The sequence below is a fragment of the Myotis davidii genome, unplaced genomic scaffold (genome assembly GCF_000327345.1).
Source record: "Myotis davidii unplaced genomic scaffold, ASM32734v1 scaffold142, whole genome shotgun sequence".
In the NCBI taxonomy this organism is placed as follows: domain Eukaryota; kingdom Metazoa; phylum Chordata; class Mammalia; order Chiroptera; family Vespertilionidae; genus Myotis; species Myotis davidii.
The window spans coordinates 628,840-648,335 of NW_006294400.1; the positions used below are offsets into that span (position 1 = coordinate 628,840).

Sequence of the window (19,496 nt, forward strand, 5' to 3'; positions counted from 1 at the left end):
TGCTGTTTATTACCCTCATTTTTCAGCTCAGGAGACCGGTGTTCAGAGAGGCAAAGGCACTTGCCCAAGGTCACACAGCACATCAGTAGTGGGACTGAGACTGGAGTCAGGTCCCTGTGGTTCTGCAACCACTGGCTCCCCTGACAGACCCTCCCCAGGTGCTCCCATCCCCCTGAGCCCCCTGAGGACCCCAGAACTTGCTTTGAGCGCTTTCTACCACATTCCTTCCCGCAGAGTCGGCCCGGAGGACCCTTTGTGACGGGTTCCCAAGGGTGTCTTACCCCTCTGAGCTGTATGCCAGACTTTGCACAAATGTGCTTTTGGGGGTGGGGTGCTATAGCGTTCATTGGATTTCCAAAAGAGGCCATGATCCCCAAACTGGTCCGACCGCATCATTTCACAGAGGGGCAAACCGAGGCCCAGGGCAGGGTCCTAACTTGATCAGAGTTGCAGAGCAGGTTGAGGCAGAGCAAGTTTCTTGACCTTGGGGCCTGGGTTCCAGCTAGTGGGGAGGGGTAGTGGGGGAGGGGCAGGGGCAGTCCTCCCTCCCTCCCTCCCTCTGAGCCCCCCCATCCCTGGGCCCTCCTCCGCCCACAGTTCACAGAGGAGAAATTCGGCCAGGCCGAGAAGACCGAGCTCGATGCCAACTTTGAGAACCTTCTGGCCCGAGCGGACAGCACCAAGAACTGGACGGAGAAAATCCTGAGGCAGACGGAGGTGCTGCTGCAGCCCAACCCCAGTGAGTGCATGGGGCTGGCCCTGGGCCGGGCCGGAGGCTGTGGCTGAGGCGGGAGGTGGGCCTGGCCGGTGGGAGAGGTCTGATTGAGACTTTCGGGCCTCAGGCGGCTGGGGGAGTCCCGGGAAAGAAACAGGAGTGGGTGCTGGGCTCTCAGGTGCGCTCCCGGGGGCAGAGGAGATGCTGGGTTAGCACCGGGGACGGGACGGCCTGGGAACTGGAACGCTCGGGAGAAGAGGCAGGAGAAACAGCAGCAGGGCCGTCTGAGAGCCGGCCTCGAGGCCCATGAAGGCAGAGGGCTTGCCCAGGCACCCGCGGCACCCGCAGCACCGGCCCCGGCACCGGCACCGGCACCGGCACCGGCAGCAGGCCCAGGGGAGCCCGGGTGCACGGGTGTGGGTGGCATTGCTGGTCTGTCCGCAAGCCCGCTGTGTGCGGGCCCAGGTTGCTCACATGCTTACCACCCTGTAAGTGCTATTGTGATGAGGAGCCATGGCGGCCCTGACTTGGGGACCTGGGGCCGGCATTTCACGTCTGAGCGGTGGCCTCCTCCTCTCCAGTGTGAAGGGTTCCACAGGGTCGTAGGCCAGCCCCACAGGAGTGGGCATCCGCCAGGGAATATTCTGGAAACCCAGGGCTGCTGTGGGCAGGCCCTGCTCTGGGCCTGTGTCTGTCCCCACGGCTTTCGTCCTCGGGGCGGCCCGAGGAGCCCGGTGACCCGGCGTGTGTCCCCCGCAGGCGCCCGAGTGGAGGAGTTCCTGTACGAGAAGCTGGACAGGAAGGTGCCCTCGCGGGTCACCAACGGGGAGCTGCTGGCTCAGTACATGGCGGAGGCGGCCAGCGAGCTGGGGCCCACCACCCCCTACGGTGAGCCGGGCCCTCGGCGGGTGGGCGCCATGGCCTCTCCCCCTCGAAGTCTCCTCCCGCCCCGCCCAGCACTCGTGAGGAAAACGGAGTGAAAAATGAAAGTGCTATTGTGATGAGGAGCCATGGCGGCCCTGACTTGGGGACCTGGGGCCGGCATTTCACGTCTGAGCGGTGGCCTCCTCCTCTCCAGTGTGAAGGGTTCCACAGGGTCGTAGGCCAGCCCCACAGGAGTGGGCATCCGCCAGGGAATATTCTGGAAACCCCAGGGCTGCTGTGGGCAGGCCCTGCTCTGGGCCTGTGTCTGTCCCCACGGCTTTCGTCCTCGGGGCGGCCCGAGGAGCCCGGTGACCCGGCGTGTGTCCCCCGCAGGCGCCCGAGTGGAGGAGTTCCTGTACGAGAAGCTGGACAGGAAGGTGCCCTCGCGGGTCACCAACGGGGAGCTGCTGGCTCAGTACATGGCGGAGGCGGCCAGCGAGCTGGGGCCCACCACCCCCTACGGTGAGCCGGGCCCTCGGCGGGTGGGCGCCATGGCCTCTCCCCCTCGAAGTCTCCTCCCGCCCCGCCCAGCACTCGTGAGGAAAACGGAGTGAAAAATGAGGTCTCTCTTACTGTGTAATGGGCTCATACTGCGTGTCCGTTCTTCAACCTGGCTTTTATTTTTATTTTTTTAAAATATATGTTTATGGATTTCAGAGAGGAAGGGAGAGGGGGAGAGAGAGAGAAACATCAGTGATGAGAGAGAATCATTGATCGGCTGCCTCCTGCACGCCCCGACTGGGGACCGAGTCCGCAACCTGGGCATGTGCCCTTGACTGGAATCCAACCTGGGATCCTTCCGTCTGCAGGCCGACGCTATATCCACTGAGCCGAACCAACTAGGGCTGCTCTTCAACCTGGTTTTTAAACGTGGCAATTCACTCTAGACATCTGTGCACAGTCTCTCCTATAGGGCCACCTCAGTCTTTATTTTTCTAATTTGTGAAAAGTTTTATTGAGGTATAATTTATATATACCATGAAATGCACCTGTTTTAAGTATGCAATTCAGTGATTAGTTAATTTTGAGTTCAGTTTAAAGAACATTTCCATCATCTGCAAAATAAATCCCTTATGTCTACGTAGAGTCAGTCTCCACCGTCCACCCCGGCCCACCACTCTTGTGCTTTGTGGCCCTATTAATCTGCTTGGTCTAAACAGTTCATACAAATGGAACCGCGCAGTATATTGTGTTTTGTGTCTGTCTGGCTTCACTTAGCATCATGTCTTGGAGGCTCATCCCCGTTAATCGTGTGTTTGGGGATTTCGTTCCTTGTTGCTGACCAGCGTTTCATTACGTGGCTGTGACACTGTTTTCTGTCTCCGCTCACCGTCTGATAGCCATTTGGGTTGTTTCCGCTGTGTCGGATCACTTCATCTCCTGTTAAACTGCTAGCATGCGGACAGATGATTTCACTCCTCCTGGGTATGTACCCAGAAGTGAAACTGCTGGGTCGTATGGTACATTTAATGTTTTAACTTTTCAACAAATCACCGAACTCTTTTCCAGATCTCACCTTCCCACCGGCAGTGTGGTGTGTGACTGTCAAGACATTTGTGGATTTTCGAAGTGTCCTTCTGTTGTTGATTCCTGATTTCACTGCACGTTGTCAGAGAACGCACTTTGTATGATTTTAATGCTTTCACACTTACTGAGACTTGTTTATGGCCTAGAACAGCGGTTCTCAACCTGTGGGTCACGACCCCTCTGGGGGTCGAACGACCCTTTCACAAGGGTTGCCTAAGACCATCGGAAAACACATATATCATTACATATTGTTTTTGTGATGAATTACTATGCTTTAATGATGTTCCATTTGTAACAATGAAATTGGGGGTCACCACAACATGAGGAACTGTTTAAAGGGTCGCGGCATTAGGAAGGTTGAGAACCACTGGGCTAGAATATGGTCTCTCCTGGAGACGGCTCCCGTTCCCCGAGAGGATCGTATACTGTGTTCTTGTTGGGAAGATGTCAGCGAGGACAGATGGGTTGATAGTGTTCACGTCTCCTGGATGCTCGCCGATTTTGTCTTTTCTGCTTCTGTCTTAACTGTCAGTGTTTGCTTCGTGTACGTTGGAGCTCTATTGTTGGGGCTGTATGTTTATGTTGCATATTTTCCTGAGGAATCGACTCAGTTTTGTAACACTGCTCTTTGTGTCTAGTAACGTTTTTTTATAATTCTTTTCTTTATTGGTGTTCTTTATTTGATGAGTCATTTGTCGTATTTGCTTTTAATTCTTTAAACAGATTTGTAATAGCTGCTTAGAAGTCTCTGCTAAGTCTGCCATCTGGGCCTCCTGGGCGACAGTGACTATTGATCACTTTTTTTCCTATTTCCTGTTACTTAACCTGTTTCATAATATTTTGTTGAATCTGGACATTTTACATAACACGGAGCCGCTCTGGGTCCTGCTCCCCGGGGCTGTGATCGCTGATTGTTTGTTGAGGGACTTGCCTGAGTTCATTGTTTAGAGTCTGTGTCCCCGGCACTGTGCAGCTCCTGCTGTCTCTGCCTGTTTGAAAGAAACTATTCTTTTTCTTTGTGAGCCTAGCTTCCCGGGGGCTGCTCCCAGGGCCGCAGGTGTGCGTGGGCAGCCAGGGACTGGTCAGAGCTCGTGCTTAGTAGCGGGCCATTAAGGCTTTGCTGACGCATTTGCGAGCGGCGGGGAACACATTCGAAGCAGTTTACACGTCTGCCCAGCGTCCCCATTGTGGGTGCTCAGCCCAGGACGGCTAGGCAGGGGTTCTCTCCAGCCCCCCGAGTGTGCTATGCAGGCATCGCGTCCAGACCAACGGAGGTGGCTGGCAGTGTACCAGCGCCCACCGTGGCGATCTTGTTTCTCACATCTCCTGGTTTTGCTCCTCGGCATGGATTCAGGCACGCACTGGGGCCACTGTTAGACGGGCCTGAGCAAAACCTCACTGTCCACCTTCAGCTCCTGTTTTAATGACAGACAGACAGACATTTGGGGTCTCTAGGAGTCAGCATCAATTTAGAAACGGCGTCCAGTATTCCCTGAAAACCTGATTATCTTCTTTTATCCCAAGTACGGTTTTACCCCGGTAGACGGTCTCCTGTTCAGTTTCTGACAGGTCTGTTGCTTGTTTGAAACACGATTCCAGCTTCAGGTTGGCCATGATGTTGGCCTTTCCTGACTATTTGCCACTGAGATCACCGTGGGGTTTTTTTTGTTTGGTTGTTTTCCCTTCTTTAATCCTTTGATTGTAGAGAGGGGTCCATTGGTTGCCTCCCCTACATGCCCCATCCCGATCGGGGATGAACCCACAGCCTTTCGGTGTACAGGACGACACTCCAACCTACTGAGCCACCCGGCCAGGGCAGACTTACTGTTTTGCCAGCCTCCGGTGTTTCTCCGGCTCCGTCAGCACAGTCACTGGCCTCAGGGCTTGTCCCTTGTGGTAGCGCTGCAGCAACACAGAGCTGGAGGAGGGGGGCGCACCCCAGGACACAAAGACACAGGCTCCCATTGTCCTTACGAAGGGAAAGGCGTAGTAGCTCTAGAATAAATGCTTCTCGGTTTGTCCTTTGCCTTTTGTCAATTCCTGGAGTCCAGAAATGGTTGTTTTTGACAACTCTCTCCAGTGTTATTACTGCTCTTTGGGGAGAGGATTTGTTGCGCTCCTTTCTCTGTCATTTCAGACGTGCCCTCCCCGCATCTCTTTAATGGCCGTGTAATGTCCCATTTCTTTATGATCCCGCTATTTATTTGTCAGTCCCCGATGGAGGGAGGGAGGGATGCGTAGACCGCGCCCACGTTTTTCCAGGCCGGGCGTTCTGAACTTAGCATCCTTGTGGTTGCCGCTTTGAGGCGTCTCTTTCCGAGCCCCCTGCTACTTCCTGGGCCAGAAGAGCTCAGCCCGACCCTCCTTCTCACCTTCGAGTCTGTTCTCAGGGAAGACCCTGATCAAGGTGTCAGAAGCTGAGAAGCGCCTGGGAGCCGCCGAGCGGGACTTTATCCACGCAGCCTCCATCAACTTCCTCACGCCCCTGCGCAACTTCCTGGAAGGGGACTGGAAGACGATCTCGGTGAGGGGCCTGGGCGAGAGGAAGGCCCCTCCCTCCTCGTCACCCTGGCAGCCCTTTCCCCAGAGCCACCGAGCAAGGCTCTCCCCCTGGGTTGGGAACCCAGACCCCTGGGGCCTCCCCAGACGAGGCGCCTGTGGACTGTTGCTCAGAGTGGATGACCTTCCTTCTTTGGGCCTCAGTTTCCTTGTCTTGACCTGATGGCCCCCTCGGCCAGTCCTGCCATGGCCCAGGGTCTCGCAGGGCGGCCCAGCGCCTCACTGTTCCTGTTCCCACCCGCAGAAGGAGCGGCGGCTCCTGCAAAACCGGCGTCTGGACTTGGATGTCTGCAAAGCACGCCTGAAGAAGGCCAAGGCCGCGGAAGCCAAAGCCGCGGTAGGTGCCCCCGCTGGCCCCCCGCGCCCGGCGCTGGGTGGAGCCGAGGAGGGGTGCTGAGGGACCTGGTTTGGCATGACCTCTCTCCCCTGGAGAGGCCTGGCTGGGGGTGCTGGTCTGGACTGGTCACTTCACCTCACACCTCTACGCCCCTGCCCCCACGGGAATCCTGACAGCCCAGCGCTCGGGGTCCCAGGGCCGACATTTATGGGGTGGGCTGGCCGGCAATGCCCCAACCTGGGCTCCGGGCACCCTGCAGCCTCCCCAGACAGGCACAGTTGGAGTTTCCCGCATGCCCTTGCCCGCCCTTCCCGGATGCTCAGCTCTGTTCCCAGCTCTGCCAGGGCATGGCTCCCCCTCACTAACCTCACACCCACTGCTCCGGCGCTGGTCCCAGGCCCCTGCTCAGGCCCCTGCGACGTGTGGAGAGCCCTGAGCTAGACTGCCCGCTTGCACAGGAGCACGTCGGAGGGGCCCAAGCGACTGGCTAGGGGCTCCCCTTCTCTCTGTCTCCGAGGCCTGCTCGGCCTGGGTGGGCCAGTGGCGTGCAGCAGGGACAGCTGGATCAGGGCTAGCCAGGCTGGGGAGAACGGGGCCCGAGGGTGAGCACACTCTTGGGATGCCAGGCTGCTGAGGGGGTGGGGGGTGTAGGGGCCTAAAGGCCACCTCACCCTGCGGGGGGGATCCCCAGGTCCAGGCCATGCCAGGGAAACCCGTGCCCTCAGCCGTGAAGGCCGGACCCAGCCCAGGCTCCCCACAGCTGCCCCTGAGGGTTCTGGCCCTGAACCCTCCTGCGTTCCCTTCAGTGTGGCCACCGGGGGCCGTGGAGCTGGGCCTGCACTGCCTCTGGCAAGAGCCATGGACAGGGTCCTAGCTCATGTGGGTGTGTGGGGTCCAGATGGGAGGCAGGGGCTCAGCCACTGGAGTCTTGTTCAGGGTGGGTAGGATGACTAGGGCTATTGGGATGACCTTACTGAGTCCCCTGCAGAGGACAGTCTCCCTGTCACTCAGGGATGGACAACCTCTCAAGAATAACTTGGCCAAGACAAGCTTTTCCTCCATCAGCCAGGCCTCTTCTCCAGTTGGTAGGACAACCTCAAACCTCTGGGTTAGTCCCGGCTGCCCTCTCCAGAGCTAGGACCTGGGCAGCCCAGGTTCAGATTCCCAGAGGACTCCCACCCAGCAGCTCCCTCCTCCCCACCCTTCTAAACGCTCTCACATACAAACCAAGTCACTTCCAGAGGGCAGGTTGCGTGTGTCCATCTGCCCGTCCCTCCCGCTGGGGCCGGGGGGCTGCTCCCGCCTGTGCTGTGGACTCACTAACTCTTTTGTTTTTGTTCCTTTCCGTTCTGCTTTGGGTAACTTGGCTCAGTGTGAGGGAGATGTGAGTATACCTGTCCCACGTGCTGTGCTGCTTCTGGTCTGTCCGTCTGGCCTGGCGCCCACGGTGCCATGGCCGGCCCAGGGCACATCCTCTGGGCCTTTTGCAAGCAGCTGGTCTCCCCATGAGAGCCTCTACCATGAGGAGCCTCTGTTTTGGGGGGAACGCCAGGCATTGGCGCCTGGGAGTCAGCTTTTGCAAATGTGGAAAGCCCGTCACTCTGTCCATCCGTGCATCCATCTGTCCACCTTGGTTGTGGGGGAGGGGCCTGGCCCTTGCTGCAGGAGCGAGAGATGTGTGCAGAGATTCTGGGATGGAGAAAGCGGTGGGGCGGGGTTTGTTTGGGAGACTGGAGGTCCAGGGAGCAGAGGGCCTTGACCCCTGGGCCAGGGGCTGAAAAGTCTGGCTTGCCCAGAGGCAACGGCTGTGACAACAGCCACAGGCTGTCTCCTTGTCACATCTGCTTTCCTGGCCTCCCCAGCGTGTCCACCCACTTGGTCTTTGTCTTCACTCTCTGGGTCTCCACGCCTGCCTCCTCTCCAGGCAGTGGGTGTGGGAAGAGGGTCAGTGTTGTATTTGTCTGTAGCCTCCCGTCCCTGGGGCCAGGGGCTCCTGGTGCTGCTCTGTGGGACACTCCGGGGTGGCCTCCTGGCCCCAGCCCCGTCCCGGCCCACTGTGACCCCCTCCCCCATGAACTCTGTTCCCACTAGACGGTGCCTGACTTTCAGGAGACTAGACCTCGTAATTACATTCTCTCCGCCAGCGCCTCCGCGGTAAGCGCTCCCACTCCCCCCACCCCTGTCCTCCCCGGTCCCTCCCACACCTCGGGGGTCTCTGCACAGTAGACAGGAGACAGAGGGTAAGGCAGGGGCACCGGTTGGACCAATCCCTGAAGCTCTGTCCACCTGGCTGTCCCTGTGCCCCGTGACCATGTGGCTGGCCTCACTTCTACCTGGGAAATGCTGAAGGTGGAGACCGGACCAGCTGCACTGAACAGGGTGGTGAACTTAGGACACCAGCTGTCCCATCCCCAGTGGATCTGAAAGTCTGCCTCTCCCAAACACAACCCCGACCCTCCCAAAGCAGGCACCACCCCCACCCCACTCACCATCCTTGGCCCTACTCGGTTCCGAGGCCGAGGGGAGACGAGGCCTGGATCTGGCCGGCCATGAATTCCCAGACCCCTAAAGACAGGTGACAGGGATGGTGCTGGCCGTCCAGCTGCCTCGACAGCACAGCTGCTAGTCCTGGGGTGAGGCCTTGAGAACCAGCAGGGCGAGTGGAAAGAGCAGCCCAGAGGTTTGGGAACAGGGTGTGTCCTGAGGACTGAAGCTGGGCGTGGGGGGGATGGGCGGGGCGCGGTCAGAAGACTTTGACTGTCTCCGTGTTTTTTCTCTCCAGCGTTATTGGGATATTTGGCATTTACTGTTTAGTCTGGGAAATAGGCCAGTCACACGTATCCCATCCTGCCTGTCACAACCATGCTGTGCCTTCTGCCTCTTCTCTGTCCTTCCATCTCCCCCACGGGTGACGTCCTCCCGCGCAGACCTCTGCTCTTCCTCCCCTGTCACAGCATGTTTCCGTGTGTCCCCGTGCAGTCCTTCAGTGGCTGGGCCATCGTCCCTCGGGGGCGTCAACCGCAGTTTAGTCCGCAGGGCCCTGCTGGTGGGCGCCCACGTCTGTACAAGTGGAGGTGGCTCCCGTGAAGCGGCTCCCTAACGAGCACTGGGGGACATCTCTGCCCCGGGCCGGCCCTGTGGCCCTGTTGTACTTTCCGCATCTCGGGTCCTGGTCTCAGGGTAGCCTTCCTGCAGTGGGGGTGGGGGAGAGAAGTGGGGCTCCCCAGTCGTGGTGGGAGGAGGGGCCTTCTCTAGGCTCTGGACCGCACTCCCTGCCCTTCCTGGGCCCAGAGGAAGGAGAACTGTCCTGGAGGGTGGGGGCTGCCGTTTTTCCTTCGCTGCGGAACCTGTGTGACTCGGGCCAAGGCTGCTTCCTCTGCAGAAGGACAGAAAGGTTCCGTGACTGACCCAGGGCCCCAGCAGCCTTAGCCCAGTGTCAGGGTGGGGTGGGGACCCTTGGTCTTCCTTGAGACCCCAGTCAGTGCCTGGGGGCTCACATGGTAGGAGAAACACAAGCAGGACTTTCCAGCTGGCTGTCCCCTCCCTGCATGTGGCATGTTGGACTGGACTGTGAGTGATACGCTCCCCTCACCAGGCCTCAGCCCAGCCTCAGCTCCGGGTTGGGTTGGGGGAGGGAGTTGGGGAGTGAATGGGTGGGGCGATGTTGGGGTCTCAAGGAGCTGGGGCAGGGCACTGGCTCTGGGGTTCAGCTGTCCTCCCCTGCCTGCTGTCCCCTGCTGACCGGTGCTCCTCCCTCCCCTGCTGGCCGGCCCTGTTGTGGTCTCCGCAGCTCTGGAATGATGAGGTGGACAAGGTGAGTGGGGCTGCAGGGGCTGGGGGAAGAGGCTTAAGGGGGTAGAGGGCGGGAGTCCCGGCAGCTGCTGCTGCAGGGCCCAGGTCTGTTCTAGTTCTGGGTCAGCCCCACGTGCCCCCTGGGGCTGCTGTGGGGGTTGTCACCTCCCCTTGTGGGGAGACCACCTCCTCTGTGGGCCCCCTGGTGACTGTTGAGTGGGGTTTTCCCCTGGTGGGTGCCGATGTCTGTGACTGCTCTCAGGGAACTGGACCCCAGGGTCTAGACAGGGCTAAAGCTCCTCCTGGGGCAGGGCTCCAGGCCTGAAATTGGGAGGAAAGTAGACCCCTCCACTCGGGCGTGTGTCTGCATCGCCAGGGGGAAGTGACGTCTGCGGGGGAGGGGAGAAGGCCACTCCTGGGTGGACACTGGCGCGGGAGGTGATGGGAGGGGAGCTGGGGATGACTGTTACTCTCACATTCTCATCCCACTCTTCCCAGTCTGAGCAGGAGCTCCGAGTGGCCCAGACAGAGTTTGACCGGCAGGCAGAGGTAACGCGCCTCCTGCTGGAGGGAATCAGTAGCACCCACGTGAGTGTTCCCACTTCCTCCATCATCCACTGTCTTGTCACCCGCATGTCCCCACTAAACGTCTCGGAAGCAAGTGGGGAGGGTAGTGCTTGGGCGTGTGGTCTAAGGGGGAGGTTTCGTCTTCAGAGAGCTGGTCCCAAAGGGTGGGACGTCTCCGCCCGCAGGAGAGGTTGGGGCGGAAGCCACTGGGATGCTGGGTGGGGTCTGTGGGAAGATGGGTGGGAGTGGAATGCTTCATCCCGACCCCTCCCGTCCGTCACCACTGGCCTCTCCCCGACAGGTGAACCACCTTCGCTGCCTCCAGGAGTTCGTCGAGTCTCAGACAACTTACTACGCGCAGTGCTACCGCCACATGCTGGACTTACAGAAACAGCTGGGCAGGTGCCCGCCGGTCCCCTGGCTCCCAGGCCCAATGAGGAGCCCGACCTTGCTGGGCGAGAACCTTCTCAGCTCAGGGAACCCCTTGGGACACAGGGCGGGTGGAAGGCTGCTGCCCGAGCCCTCTGGGGGGGCCATCATGCTCCCCCTCCCATGACGTGAGGGCGCTGGTCTTGGGACTCGGAGTGGGTTCCTGAGTGTGGGTGGTGGGTGGCAGGTGGCAGGTGGCAGGAACGGCCCGGAGCGTCTCACTTTTCCCTTCCTTCACTTTTCCCCGCATGCTGCCAGCTCCCAGGGAGCCATGTAAGTAGCCAAGGCCTCCTCACCTATGCAGGGGCCCAGCTGGTGTACTGGGGGCAGACGGGACTGGACATGGCTCTCGCCTACTGAGATGTGCCCCTCCCCCACTGAGATGTGCCCCTCCCCCCCAGATTTCCAGGCACCTTTGTGGGCACCACGGAGCCCGCCTCCCCGCCCCTCAGCAGCACGTCGCCCACCACCACCGCGGCCACCATGCCCATGGAGCCCTCCGTGGCCGGCCCAGCCCCTCCGGGGGAGGCCGCGCTCTGCCTGGAGGAGGTGGCTCCACCCGCCAGTGGAACCCGCAAGGCCCGTGTTCTCTACGACTACGAGGCAGCTGACAGCAGCGAGCTGGCCTTGCTGGCTGATGAGGTGGGTCTGGGTGCCACAAAGATGGTGAGAAAGGGCTGGTGTAGGCGCACCTGGGAACTGGAACTGGAGCACTGGGCCTGCAGACCCTCCACTAGTCTTCCTCTCTGAGGGGCTCTGGGGCGGAGCTCAGACCCGGGGGTTCCTCTGGGCAACTCCAGCTCTGAGGAAGCAGTGGCTGCCCTGCCAGCCTGTGGAGCAGGTGAGGCAAACACCTCCAGAGGTGCAGGTGCCATGAATGGGGGGGCGGGTATCACCGCGCTGTCCTCATTTAGTCCTGGGCCAGTTTGGTCCTAGCCACCCAGGCTGTGACCTTCCCTCTCTGCCGCCCTGCCCTCTTCAGCTCATCACTGTCTACAGCCTGCCTGGCATGGACCCTGACTGGCTCATTGGCGAGAGAGGCAACAAGAAGGGCAAGGTCCCTGTCACCTACCTGGAACTGCTCAGCTAAGCGGGACCCTCCCAGGCCCCTGCTGGTCTGGCCTGGGCAGGAGGACGGTGCAGCCCTGCCATCTGTCTTGTCTGTTGGTGACCTGGCTGCTCAGGGTGGGGATTAGACTAACCCCTTCCTGTCGCTACTCCTGGTCATCAGCTGGGAGGGGCCCCTCCCCCAGCCCTGCTTCTGACCTGGTTCTGGAGCCCCCACCTGCCTGTGTCCCCTGAGCACCCCAGCCTCCTGGCTCCTCTGAGGGAGGGGCTGGCTGCAGCCGCCTCACTCAGCTCCTCAGCCTGTGGGGGGTCAGTGCAGAGGACTTGAAGAAACCCTGGGGTTCACCTTTGGCAAGAGAGCACCTTTTAGTTGCCAAAAGCAGCGGGAGGAAGGGCAGGCGGGTCTGTGGCAGGCCCCAGGACTGGGCGTGGTCCCCTCTGGATGACTGGAGCAGAGGGGAGCCTGGCGGAGAGGCAGGGCTGGGCCATGGAGCAGCACTCCCTGGTGCTACCCTCCCCTCCCCTTCATACCCTAGAGCTCAAGCCAAGTATGGTGGCTGCAGCCTGCACCTCCCTACACTTTTTAACTGATCTTTTTACTCTGCCTGTCTGCTTTGCTCTCTAGCCAGCGGCGAATAATAAACCGTTCTTCGTGTGCATGTTGACTGGGCTCCTGTCTGGGGTCCTGGGGTTCAGAGTGGGAAAGGGAACTCTTCACATTTGACCCATACCTCCTCCTGGGTGGGGAGTGATGTACAAAATGCCATTGGCCCTCCTCCCAGAAGTACTAGGGCAGAGGGCAAGTTCAAAGCCCCGTTCACAGCACTCACTTCCCCCATAGGGCCTGTGCTCTCAGATATGAAGCTGCATGACAGATATTTTATTCCCAAGAAGAATTTCCTAAATTTGGGCAGAGTGGAATGGACTGTAGACGTGGATGGTTTAAGCTCCAGTAATGGATAGCTGTGTTTCCTGCGGGCCAGGCACGGAGCCAAGCATGTTCACATGTATTGGTCCTCACAGATGAGGGCAGATCAGAAAGACAGTCACCTCCTCAAGGTTCCATAACTGGCAAATAGTCACATAGGGACTCGCCCAAGAAAGTCTGATTCTAGAAACCTCAAATGGTGGGTTTGGGCTACAAGCCAGGTTTTAGATCAAGGCCCTTAGCCAGGCCAGCCCATGATTAGGCTCTGAGGAGGCCTACGGAGACGAAGGCAGAGGCCCAGCTATAAATAGGAAGGAGCAGAGCTTCAAGAAAGGCTATACCCAGTGATAAGCTCAGCCAGCTGGTGACTGGAAGTGTGTGTGGCAGGGGTGCGGGGACAAGACCAGGCAGGCCAAGGAAGGGAAAATCTACGTGTCCACACTGCACCTCCCCCCCTGAACATTAATGTAATGGAGGGATGTTAGTGAGTCAACCACTAATCAACTTGCCCTCCCCAAGCCTCCCCTCCACTCCTGGGCCCCTGTTCCATGTACTGAGAGCTGCCTAGCCATTCCTGGGCTTTGAAGGCACACATTACACAGCTGTCTATAAACAGTATTTTAATATTTGTATAAATAGACCACAGTATTACCAAAAACTGCAACAACAGAGCGTGGAAAACATTTTAAAACCCGTGCATACAGCCTTTCCTGGCTACACATGACACTGGCTCCCACCTCCCCTGGCCGGGGTCAAGTGCTCTGGGGAATGCTTGAAGGAAAGGAATACCCCGCTGGGGCACTTGGAAGGTGAGGGGGGAGCACAGCAGACTTGTGGCTCCTACCCCTGCTGCTGACCTTTCGATCTCTTATAAAAATAATGCCAGTGTGCGGGTGGTTGGAGTTGTGGCTACTCTGGGGAGAGGGTGACAGGAGCAGCTCAGTCCCAGACGGCCCCATCAGCTGCTGTGCAGGCGGGCGGAGAATGGCAGGCGGGCGGCATGCCACTGCCCTATCTTTGCACGTGCCGGACAAAGGCCTGTACTAGCTGGATCAGAGGCTCCTGACTCTCAGGGCTGGCCTTGGAAAGAGAGGTGGACTTGCCCTGAGGCGAGAGGAGGATGCCAGCAGCAGGGGAGCTGGGGGCTCCCCTGCGGAAGTAGCGCGAGAGGCTGGAGAGCAGCGTGCTCTACGAGAGAAAAAGGAGCCTGATGAGGCCCAGCAACCCCCACCCGCGGGCTGGATTTTCCCCACCAGCTCTGCCCCCTCCAGTCAGGACCCTCGATCCCTTCTCACCAACTCTGAGCTGAGCTCCTGTTTCATCCGCTGTTTGTCCCGGGAATGCACAGCTGGGTCCCTAAGGTAACGCATTGCCTGGGAGATGAGCAGGTAGAAGCAGTTCTCCATGGTAAACATCAGGAGGGACCTGGGACAAGGCAGGGTTGGCACTGTGTAGAGGGCCACGCTGGCAGGTGCTAGGTGGGCACTGAGCTAAGAATAGCCAGCCCGTGTCTGCCCCAGCCCCAGCCCAAACTCCAGAAGGGCTTTCTTACTTCAGTGTTCTGGTCCCCTCTGCCTGTGTGCTGAGCCCCACAGCCTGAGGGAGGGGCTCCTTTTTCTTATCCAGCTGGAGGAAGAGAAACAAGGGTTAAAAAACCCAGGGCACAGTGACAGCTTCAACTCTGGGAGCTTCCTCTGTGGCAGGTCCTGCCTTACCGCTTACATCAGTTAAACCTCACGATAATTCTCAACAGAGTTAGGCTCCATCATACTCCTGTCATGAGGAGTATGGAAGGGGAAGGCTAGGTAAACATGCCAACGTCAAGGGTAGGAAGTAGTAAACTGGGAGGAAGATTTGGGTGAAGGGGCCAGACAGCACCAAACTCACCTCTCCGAGCATGTTTAGGGCCACATTCACTGTGGCCAGAAGGGTCCCAAAGGAGGGGGCCACTTCAGAGTCAAAGGTGGGAGTGGTGAAGCTCAGGGCAAACAGGAAGTTGTATTCAGCAAGGTCCAGGGACTGCAAGGCAAGACCAGAGCATTCTAGGGCCCAGCTAGGACCCCAGACAGCTCTCGAGAGCAGGGCACAGCCAAGCCTTCAAATCACGGTGGGAGGCTGGGGGCGCAGCACAGATGGCGCTGGTACCTGATCCAACAGGATCTGGCAGACGTCCGGGGTGAAGTGGCGCAGGGCCGCCAACGTCCTGCTGAGGATCTTGAGGAGGCCATATTGGACCACATGTAAGGCTCGCTGCTCCGAAGCCTCTGTGTCAGCAGTGGGCTGCTTGGAGGAAGAGGAGGGGGCAGCAGGAGCAGCTGTGGGTGGCCGCTGAACTCGGGGTGCAACAGCTGAGGGGACACCATCCCCATTTTTGTTCTGGAGGAGACAGAAGTGGAGGTGGAGCACAGAAGCTGGGGCAGGGCACTCCAGGCAGCCATGGGGGTGGGGGTGGGGGCGGGGGTGGGTACCTGCAGGTAGTGCTGCAGCATCTTCCGGCTGTGCAGGAGGGAGGTGCAGGCCTGGCACAGGTAACCCAGGTTGACCTGCGGCAAACATGGGAGGCTGAGGGCCTTCTCCTGGCAGCAGCCCCAGCCAACTGACTAGATCAACCACACAGGTCTCTACAGAGCACCGTGCTCCCAAATCACGGAGCCCCTGCACTCTGGGCCCACTCTCGCCGGGATGGTTTCCCAGGGACAGCAACAGTCCTCAGTCAGTACATATGGTGGGATCATTTCCCCCTTTTACAGAAGCAGAAAAAGGCTGAGAGAGGTGAAGGGACTTGGCCAAGGTCACAACCAGCACAGACAGACACCTGCCTGTCGGACTCCAGAGTCTGTTCTTTCCCTGCCCTGCTCTCTGGCTGGTCCCAGCTTCAGACCTGTTTCTAAAGGGTCTGACCGCTAAAGCCCAGGCTTTTAACCTACAAGGTTGCCATATGCTGGGAGGAAACATTTAGCTCCAGAGAAAGCAACAGGAAACCAGATCTTGTGCTTCCTAAGCCAAAGTCCCTGGAGGCGCCCCAGAGAGTGTCCATCACGCCCTGTCCCCAGGGCCCTCCAAGAACCCGTGCCTGAGTCCCACCTGCACATCTCGCAGGAGCTGAGGCAGGTGGAAATGCCACTCCTTCATGAAGCTGGAGAGCTGCAGAATGAAGCCCACCGTGTGGTCTGCCTCCTCCAGGCACGCCAGACTCTGCACCGTCCTCACCGCGTTGAGGCACTGGGAGGGGAGAGAAAGGAAGGATGGGGTGAGTCAGGGATCTGACACACCTGCCCTGCCCTCCTGTGGGGAGGACAGGTTCTGGGCACACAAACTGAAATGGCAGTACAACAGGTGGTTTGGTGTTCCGACAACAGGTCCCGTCTGAGATGATCCCAAACTGTGTTTCGCTTGGCAGAGCAGCTACATGAGTTGGCCAATCAGCCAGCAGTCCTCAGAGCACAGAACTGGCCCGGCCGCTGTGGCTCTGTGGTTGAGTATTGACCTATGAACCAGGAGGTCATGGTTCCTTCCTGGTTAGGGCACATGCCCCGGTTGCAGGCTCGATCCCCAGTCGTGTGGCATACGGGAGGCAGCCGATCGATATTTCTCTCATCGATGTTTCTATCTCTCTATCCCTCTCCCTTCCTCTTTCTACTAAAAGTCAATACTTTTTTTTTTTTTTTTTTTTTTTTAAGAAACAGGGAAATGATGCCCCTTAATTACCAAGCCTCAAGCCCTGAATGGCCCAGACCCCAGTAACTCCCAAACCCCATTGCCTGGCAGCTTCTCACTTGTAAGGTCCGCTCCTGGTGAACACCCACGAAGTCCAGAGCCTCGGTCAGGAAGTTGTAGCGCAGGGTTTTGAGGAGCCGTTCCATCAAAGACATGGACAGGCGATAGACCCCTGGCCAAGAGGGGGCATCGAGGGATTTCCGAGAGGTGCTAGGTGTCTAAGACACAAATGAAAGACAAAATCAGGACATGGTGCCAAGGAATCTGGCTGCCAGTACAGCAGGGCCTCAATGCAGCATAGGTGCTAAGGCAGCCTGGTTGCTTAGAAAAGGAAACCTCTGTAATGGGCATGGTCACTGCCTGGCGACCAGCAGGACCAGAGAGAGCCTGAGGCCAGCAGTGACAAAGAAAGAGCGCTAAGCAGAAATACAAGAATCCTGGGTTCTAGACTCGGGTCTGCCACTAACTAGCTGTGTGAGCTTCTCTTGCAGGCAATGAGCGTGGGTGGGAGGATTCTGGCCCATCAGTACAGTAAGTACCTAAACAACTAAAGAGAGCAACTTCTGGGGCCAGTGAAGGGGCTGCAGGTGTGCTCTTCCCCGGAAGTACAGTCTGGGCAGTGGCTGCCAGGCCATTGGAACTCACCTGCACCGAGCCATTGGTGCTGAGCTGGTACACACTCAGGAGGGGCAAACAGATGCTCTGGGTGATGCCAGCTCCAGCCACTGCTGCGGCTCCCTGGGAGAGAACGACATGGAATGCGATGGGACTGTCCCTGCAGCCAACCCCCAGGGCGAGGGGAACTGAGTAGGCCAGAGCTTCTGGGAGATAGAGACAGTGCCAGAACCCACTCAGCACAAACAAGGAGGCTCCTTTCTGCCTCGTGCTTGCCGCCTACCTGCTGGGTGCGAGCCAGGGTGAGGAGCAGGTGCAACGCTGCCTCGGTGAAATGCAGGTTTTGCTTCATGCGAAGGCTCACCTCCAGGGTGGTAAAGAGGGTTGGCAGGATGGGGAGCCTGCGGGTCACCTGCAGCCATGAGTCACCATCCTCATCTACCTCACACAGCTCCTTGGCCAGATGGAGGCCCAGGACACACACCTGCTGGGGCCCAGCGGGAAAGATGAGCAGAAGAGAAGGAAGAAGTCCAGGGGAAGGAAGAGGAGGAGGAGAGGACAGCCAGCCTGCACCTGATCATACATCTCTTAAGCAAGCTAGACTGGAACACCATTCAGAATTTCTATCAACCCTGCTCTGCTCCCACACACACCTCTCAGAGACTCGCAACCCCACCCACACTAATAAGCCATCCCTAGACTGACAGAACTACCAATGGCTTCTTCCCCCATTGCCCACACTGCCATCACCTGTGTTGGTGCTACTTCCTGTCCTACATCTGCCCACTCCACCCGACTCTGGTAGCACACAAAGTCAAAGTGACCCCTTTCTGCACTATTGCAGTCACCCCCTAAGTGGCCTTTCTTCCTCCTCTCTGGACCCTCCCAAAACAATTCTTCTACCAGCGGCTTTTCAAACATTTTTTTAAAATATATTTTTATTTTTATTGATTTTTTACAGAGAGGAATAGAGAGTTAGAAACATCGATGAGAGAGAAACATCGATCAGCTGCCTCCTGCACAACCCCCACTGGGAATGTGCCCGCAACCAAGGTACATGCCCTTGACCGGAATCGAACCTGGGACCCTTGAGTCCGTAGGCTGACGCTCTATCCACTGAGCCAAACCGGTTAGGGCTCAAACATTTTTTATAACTGCAGTAAAAAATACCTTAAGACTGTGCCCCAGTATACAAATACTTATATATTTCCATTGAATAGTATTCTTACCTTATATCCTGTAAAGCACGCTAATATTTTCTTTTATAGCATTAAAAAGAAAAATGCTGGTCTTTACCAAATGAGCTCATTTCAAGAACCAGCAATAGGTCATGATGCACAGCTTGAAAAACAGTTTGCTACTGCATCCAGAGTGATCTTTCTAGAGTACAAATCTCGTCACTTCTCACCCTTGCTTACAAGCCTGTTAAACTGGTTCTTATTCCACTGAGGACCCAGAATAAAAACCCTGCAACGCTTCAAGTCATCTAGCCCCCAACTCTGCAGGCCTTACTTCCTCTCTGCTCACAACAGCCTGCTTTAGGTCACTGCTGAAATGGTGCTTTCTCGCTGAGTCTCTAGACTGGTGAGAACCACACACTGTGCAGTCTCCCTGTATTGCTCCCCTGCTGGACCTGCCACATGGAATTCTAACACTTCTTTGCAAAGTCTGAAATTTGTTAACTTCCTCACCAGACTGAACTCTGTAAGTGCAGTGACTGTCTTGTTCACTAATCACGTGTAGAGCCCAGCAGTTCATATTTGTTGGGTGCATGTGGAAAGGACAGACAGCTTCCCAGCACGCCCTCACCCCATCACGCTGGTCCTTGTGCCGGGGCCGAGAGCAGTCATCAGTCTCCATGCTGTCCTTGTCCTCCGTGGCGCTGCCTGATGCCAGACTGTGACGGGTCTGGTCAAAGAGCGCAATCACCTCTTCTTGGAGGGTTTCACAGACGTTAAGCACTAGCTGGGAGTACTGGGGGATGTCACTGACTGCAAAGCGACAGGGAAGAACACGGTCACACTCACCATGCCACCTCTCACTGAACACCAAGGTTTTCTTCCCAGGCAGATAGCTGGGAACAGAGTATGGTGTAAGAGGGAGAGTTATCTGTCCCATGAGAGGGGAGGAGAAACAGGTGGGGAAGAAAAATACTTTTCCCAAAGACCAGAGTTCCAAGACTGAAAATTCAACCCCCACAGGAGGAACGTCTGGCTCTACGCCAGAGCAGCCTGGCTGCCAGCAGGGGCGGGAGACCGCTACCGCCGCCACCTCTGCCCCTCACCTCTCATCTCCTTCATCTGCAGCACAGTGATGAA

The 19,496-nt window shown here is 57.8% G+C and overlaps 2 protein-coding genes across 2 annotated transcripts in view; one reads left to right on the forward strand and one right to left on the reverse strand.

Moving 5' to 3' along the window:
- Positions 1 to 12,581, forward strand: part of SH3GLB2 (SH3-domain GRB2-like endophilin B2) — a gene marked incomplete at its 5' end in the record, with an annotated part of 15,297 nt that extends 2,716 nt beyond the window's left edge. The window contains 12 exons of the mRNA XM_015567125.1: positions 598 to 739; positions 1,475 to 1,603; positions 5,557 to 5,690; positions 5,970 to 6,062; positions 7,435 to 7,446; positions 8,154 to 8,216; positions 9,853 to 9,876; positions 10,353 to 10,442; positions 10,723 to 10,823; positions 11,109 to 11,123; positions 11,252 to 11,492; positions 11,833 to 12,581. Coding sequence (XP_015422611.1) covers positions 598 to 739; positions 1,475 to 1,603; positions 5,557 to 5,690; positions 5,970 to 6,062; positions 7,435 to 7,446; positions 8,154 to 8,216; positions 9,853 to 9,876; positions 10,353 to 10,442; positions 10,723 to 10,823; positions 11,109 to 11,123; positions 11,252 to 11,492; positions 11,833 to 11,940 — 1,152 coding nt within the window. The remainder of the gene's footprint in view (positions 1 to 597; positions 740 to 1,474; positions 1,604 to 5,556; positions 5,691 to 5,969; positions 6,063 to 7,434; positions 7,447 to 8,153; positions 8,217 to 9,852; positions 9,877 to 10,352; positions 10,443 to 10,722; positions 10,824 to 11,108; positions 11,124 to 11,251; positions 11,493 to 11,832) is intronic.
- An 868-nt stretch (positions 12,582 to 13,449) lies between these two features.
- NUP188 (nucleoporin 188kDa) overlaps positions 13,450 to 19,496 on the reverse strand; it is a 42,659-nt gene continuing 36,612 nt past the window's right edge. Inside the window, exons 34-45 of the mRNA XM_015567126.1 lie at positions 19,463 to 19,496; positions 18,988 to 19,169; positions 17,462 to 17,665; positions 17,209 to 17,301; positions 16,623 to 16,781; positions 15,931 to 16,068; positions 15,315 to 15,389; positions 14,992 to 15,222; positions 14,734 to 14,865; positions 14,399 to 14,472; positions 14,142 to 14,271; positions 13,450 to 14,034 (exon numbers count right to left, since the gene is read on the reverse strand). The exon at positions 19,463 to 19,496 is cut by the window's right edge and continues 16 nt beyond it. Of these exons, the coding sequence (XP_015422612.1) occupies positions 13,858 to 14,034; positions 14,142 to 14,271; positions 14,399 to 14,472; positions 14,734 to 14,865; positions 14,992 to 15,222; positions 15,315 to 15,389; positions 15,931 to 16,068; positions 16,623 to 16,781; positions 17,209 to 17,301; positions 17,462 to 17,665; positions 18,988 to 19,169; positions 19,463 to 19,496 (1,629 nt within the window). The 3' untranslated portion in view covers positions 13,450 to 13,857. The remainder of the gene's footprint in view (positions 14,035 to 14,141; positions 14,272 to 14,398; positions 14,473 to 14,733; positions 14,866 to 14,991; positions 15,223 to 15,314; positions 15,390 to 15,930; positions 16,069 to 16,622; positions 16,782 to 17,208; positions 17,302 to 17,461; positions 17,666 to 18,987; positions 19,170 to 19,462) is intronic.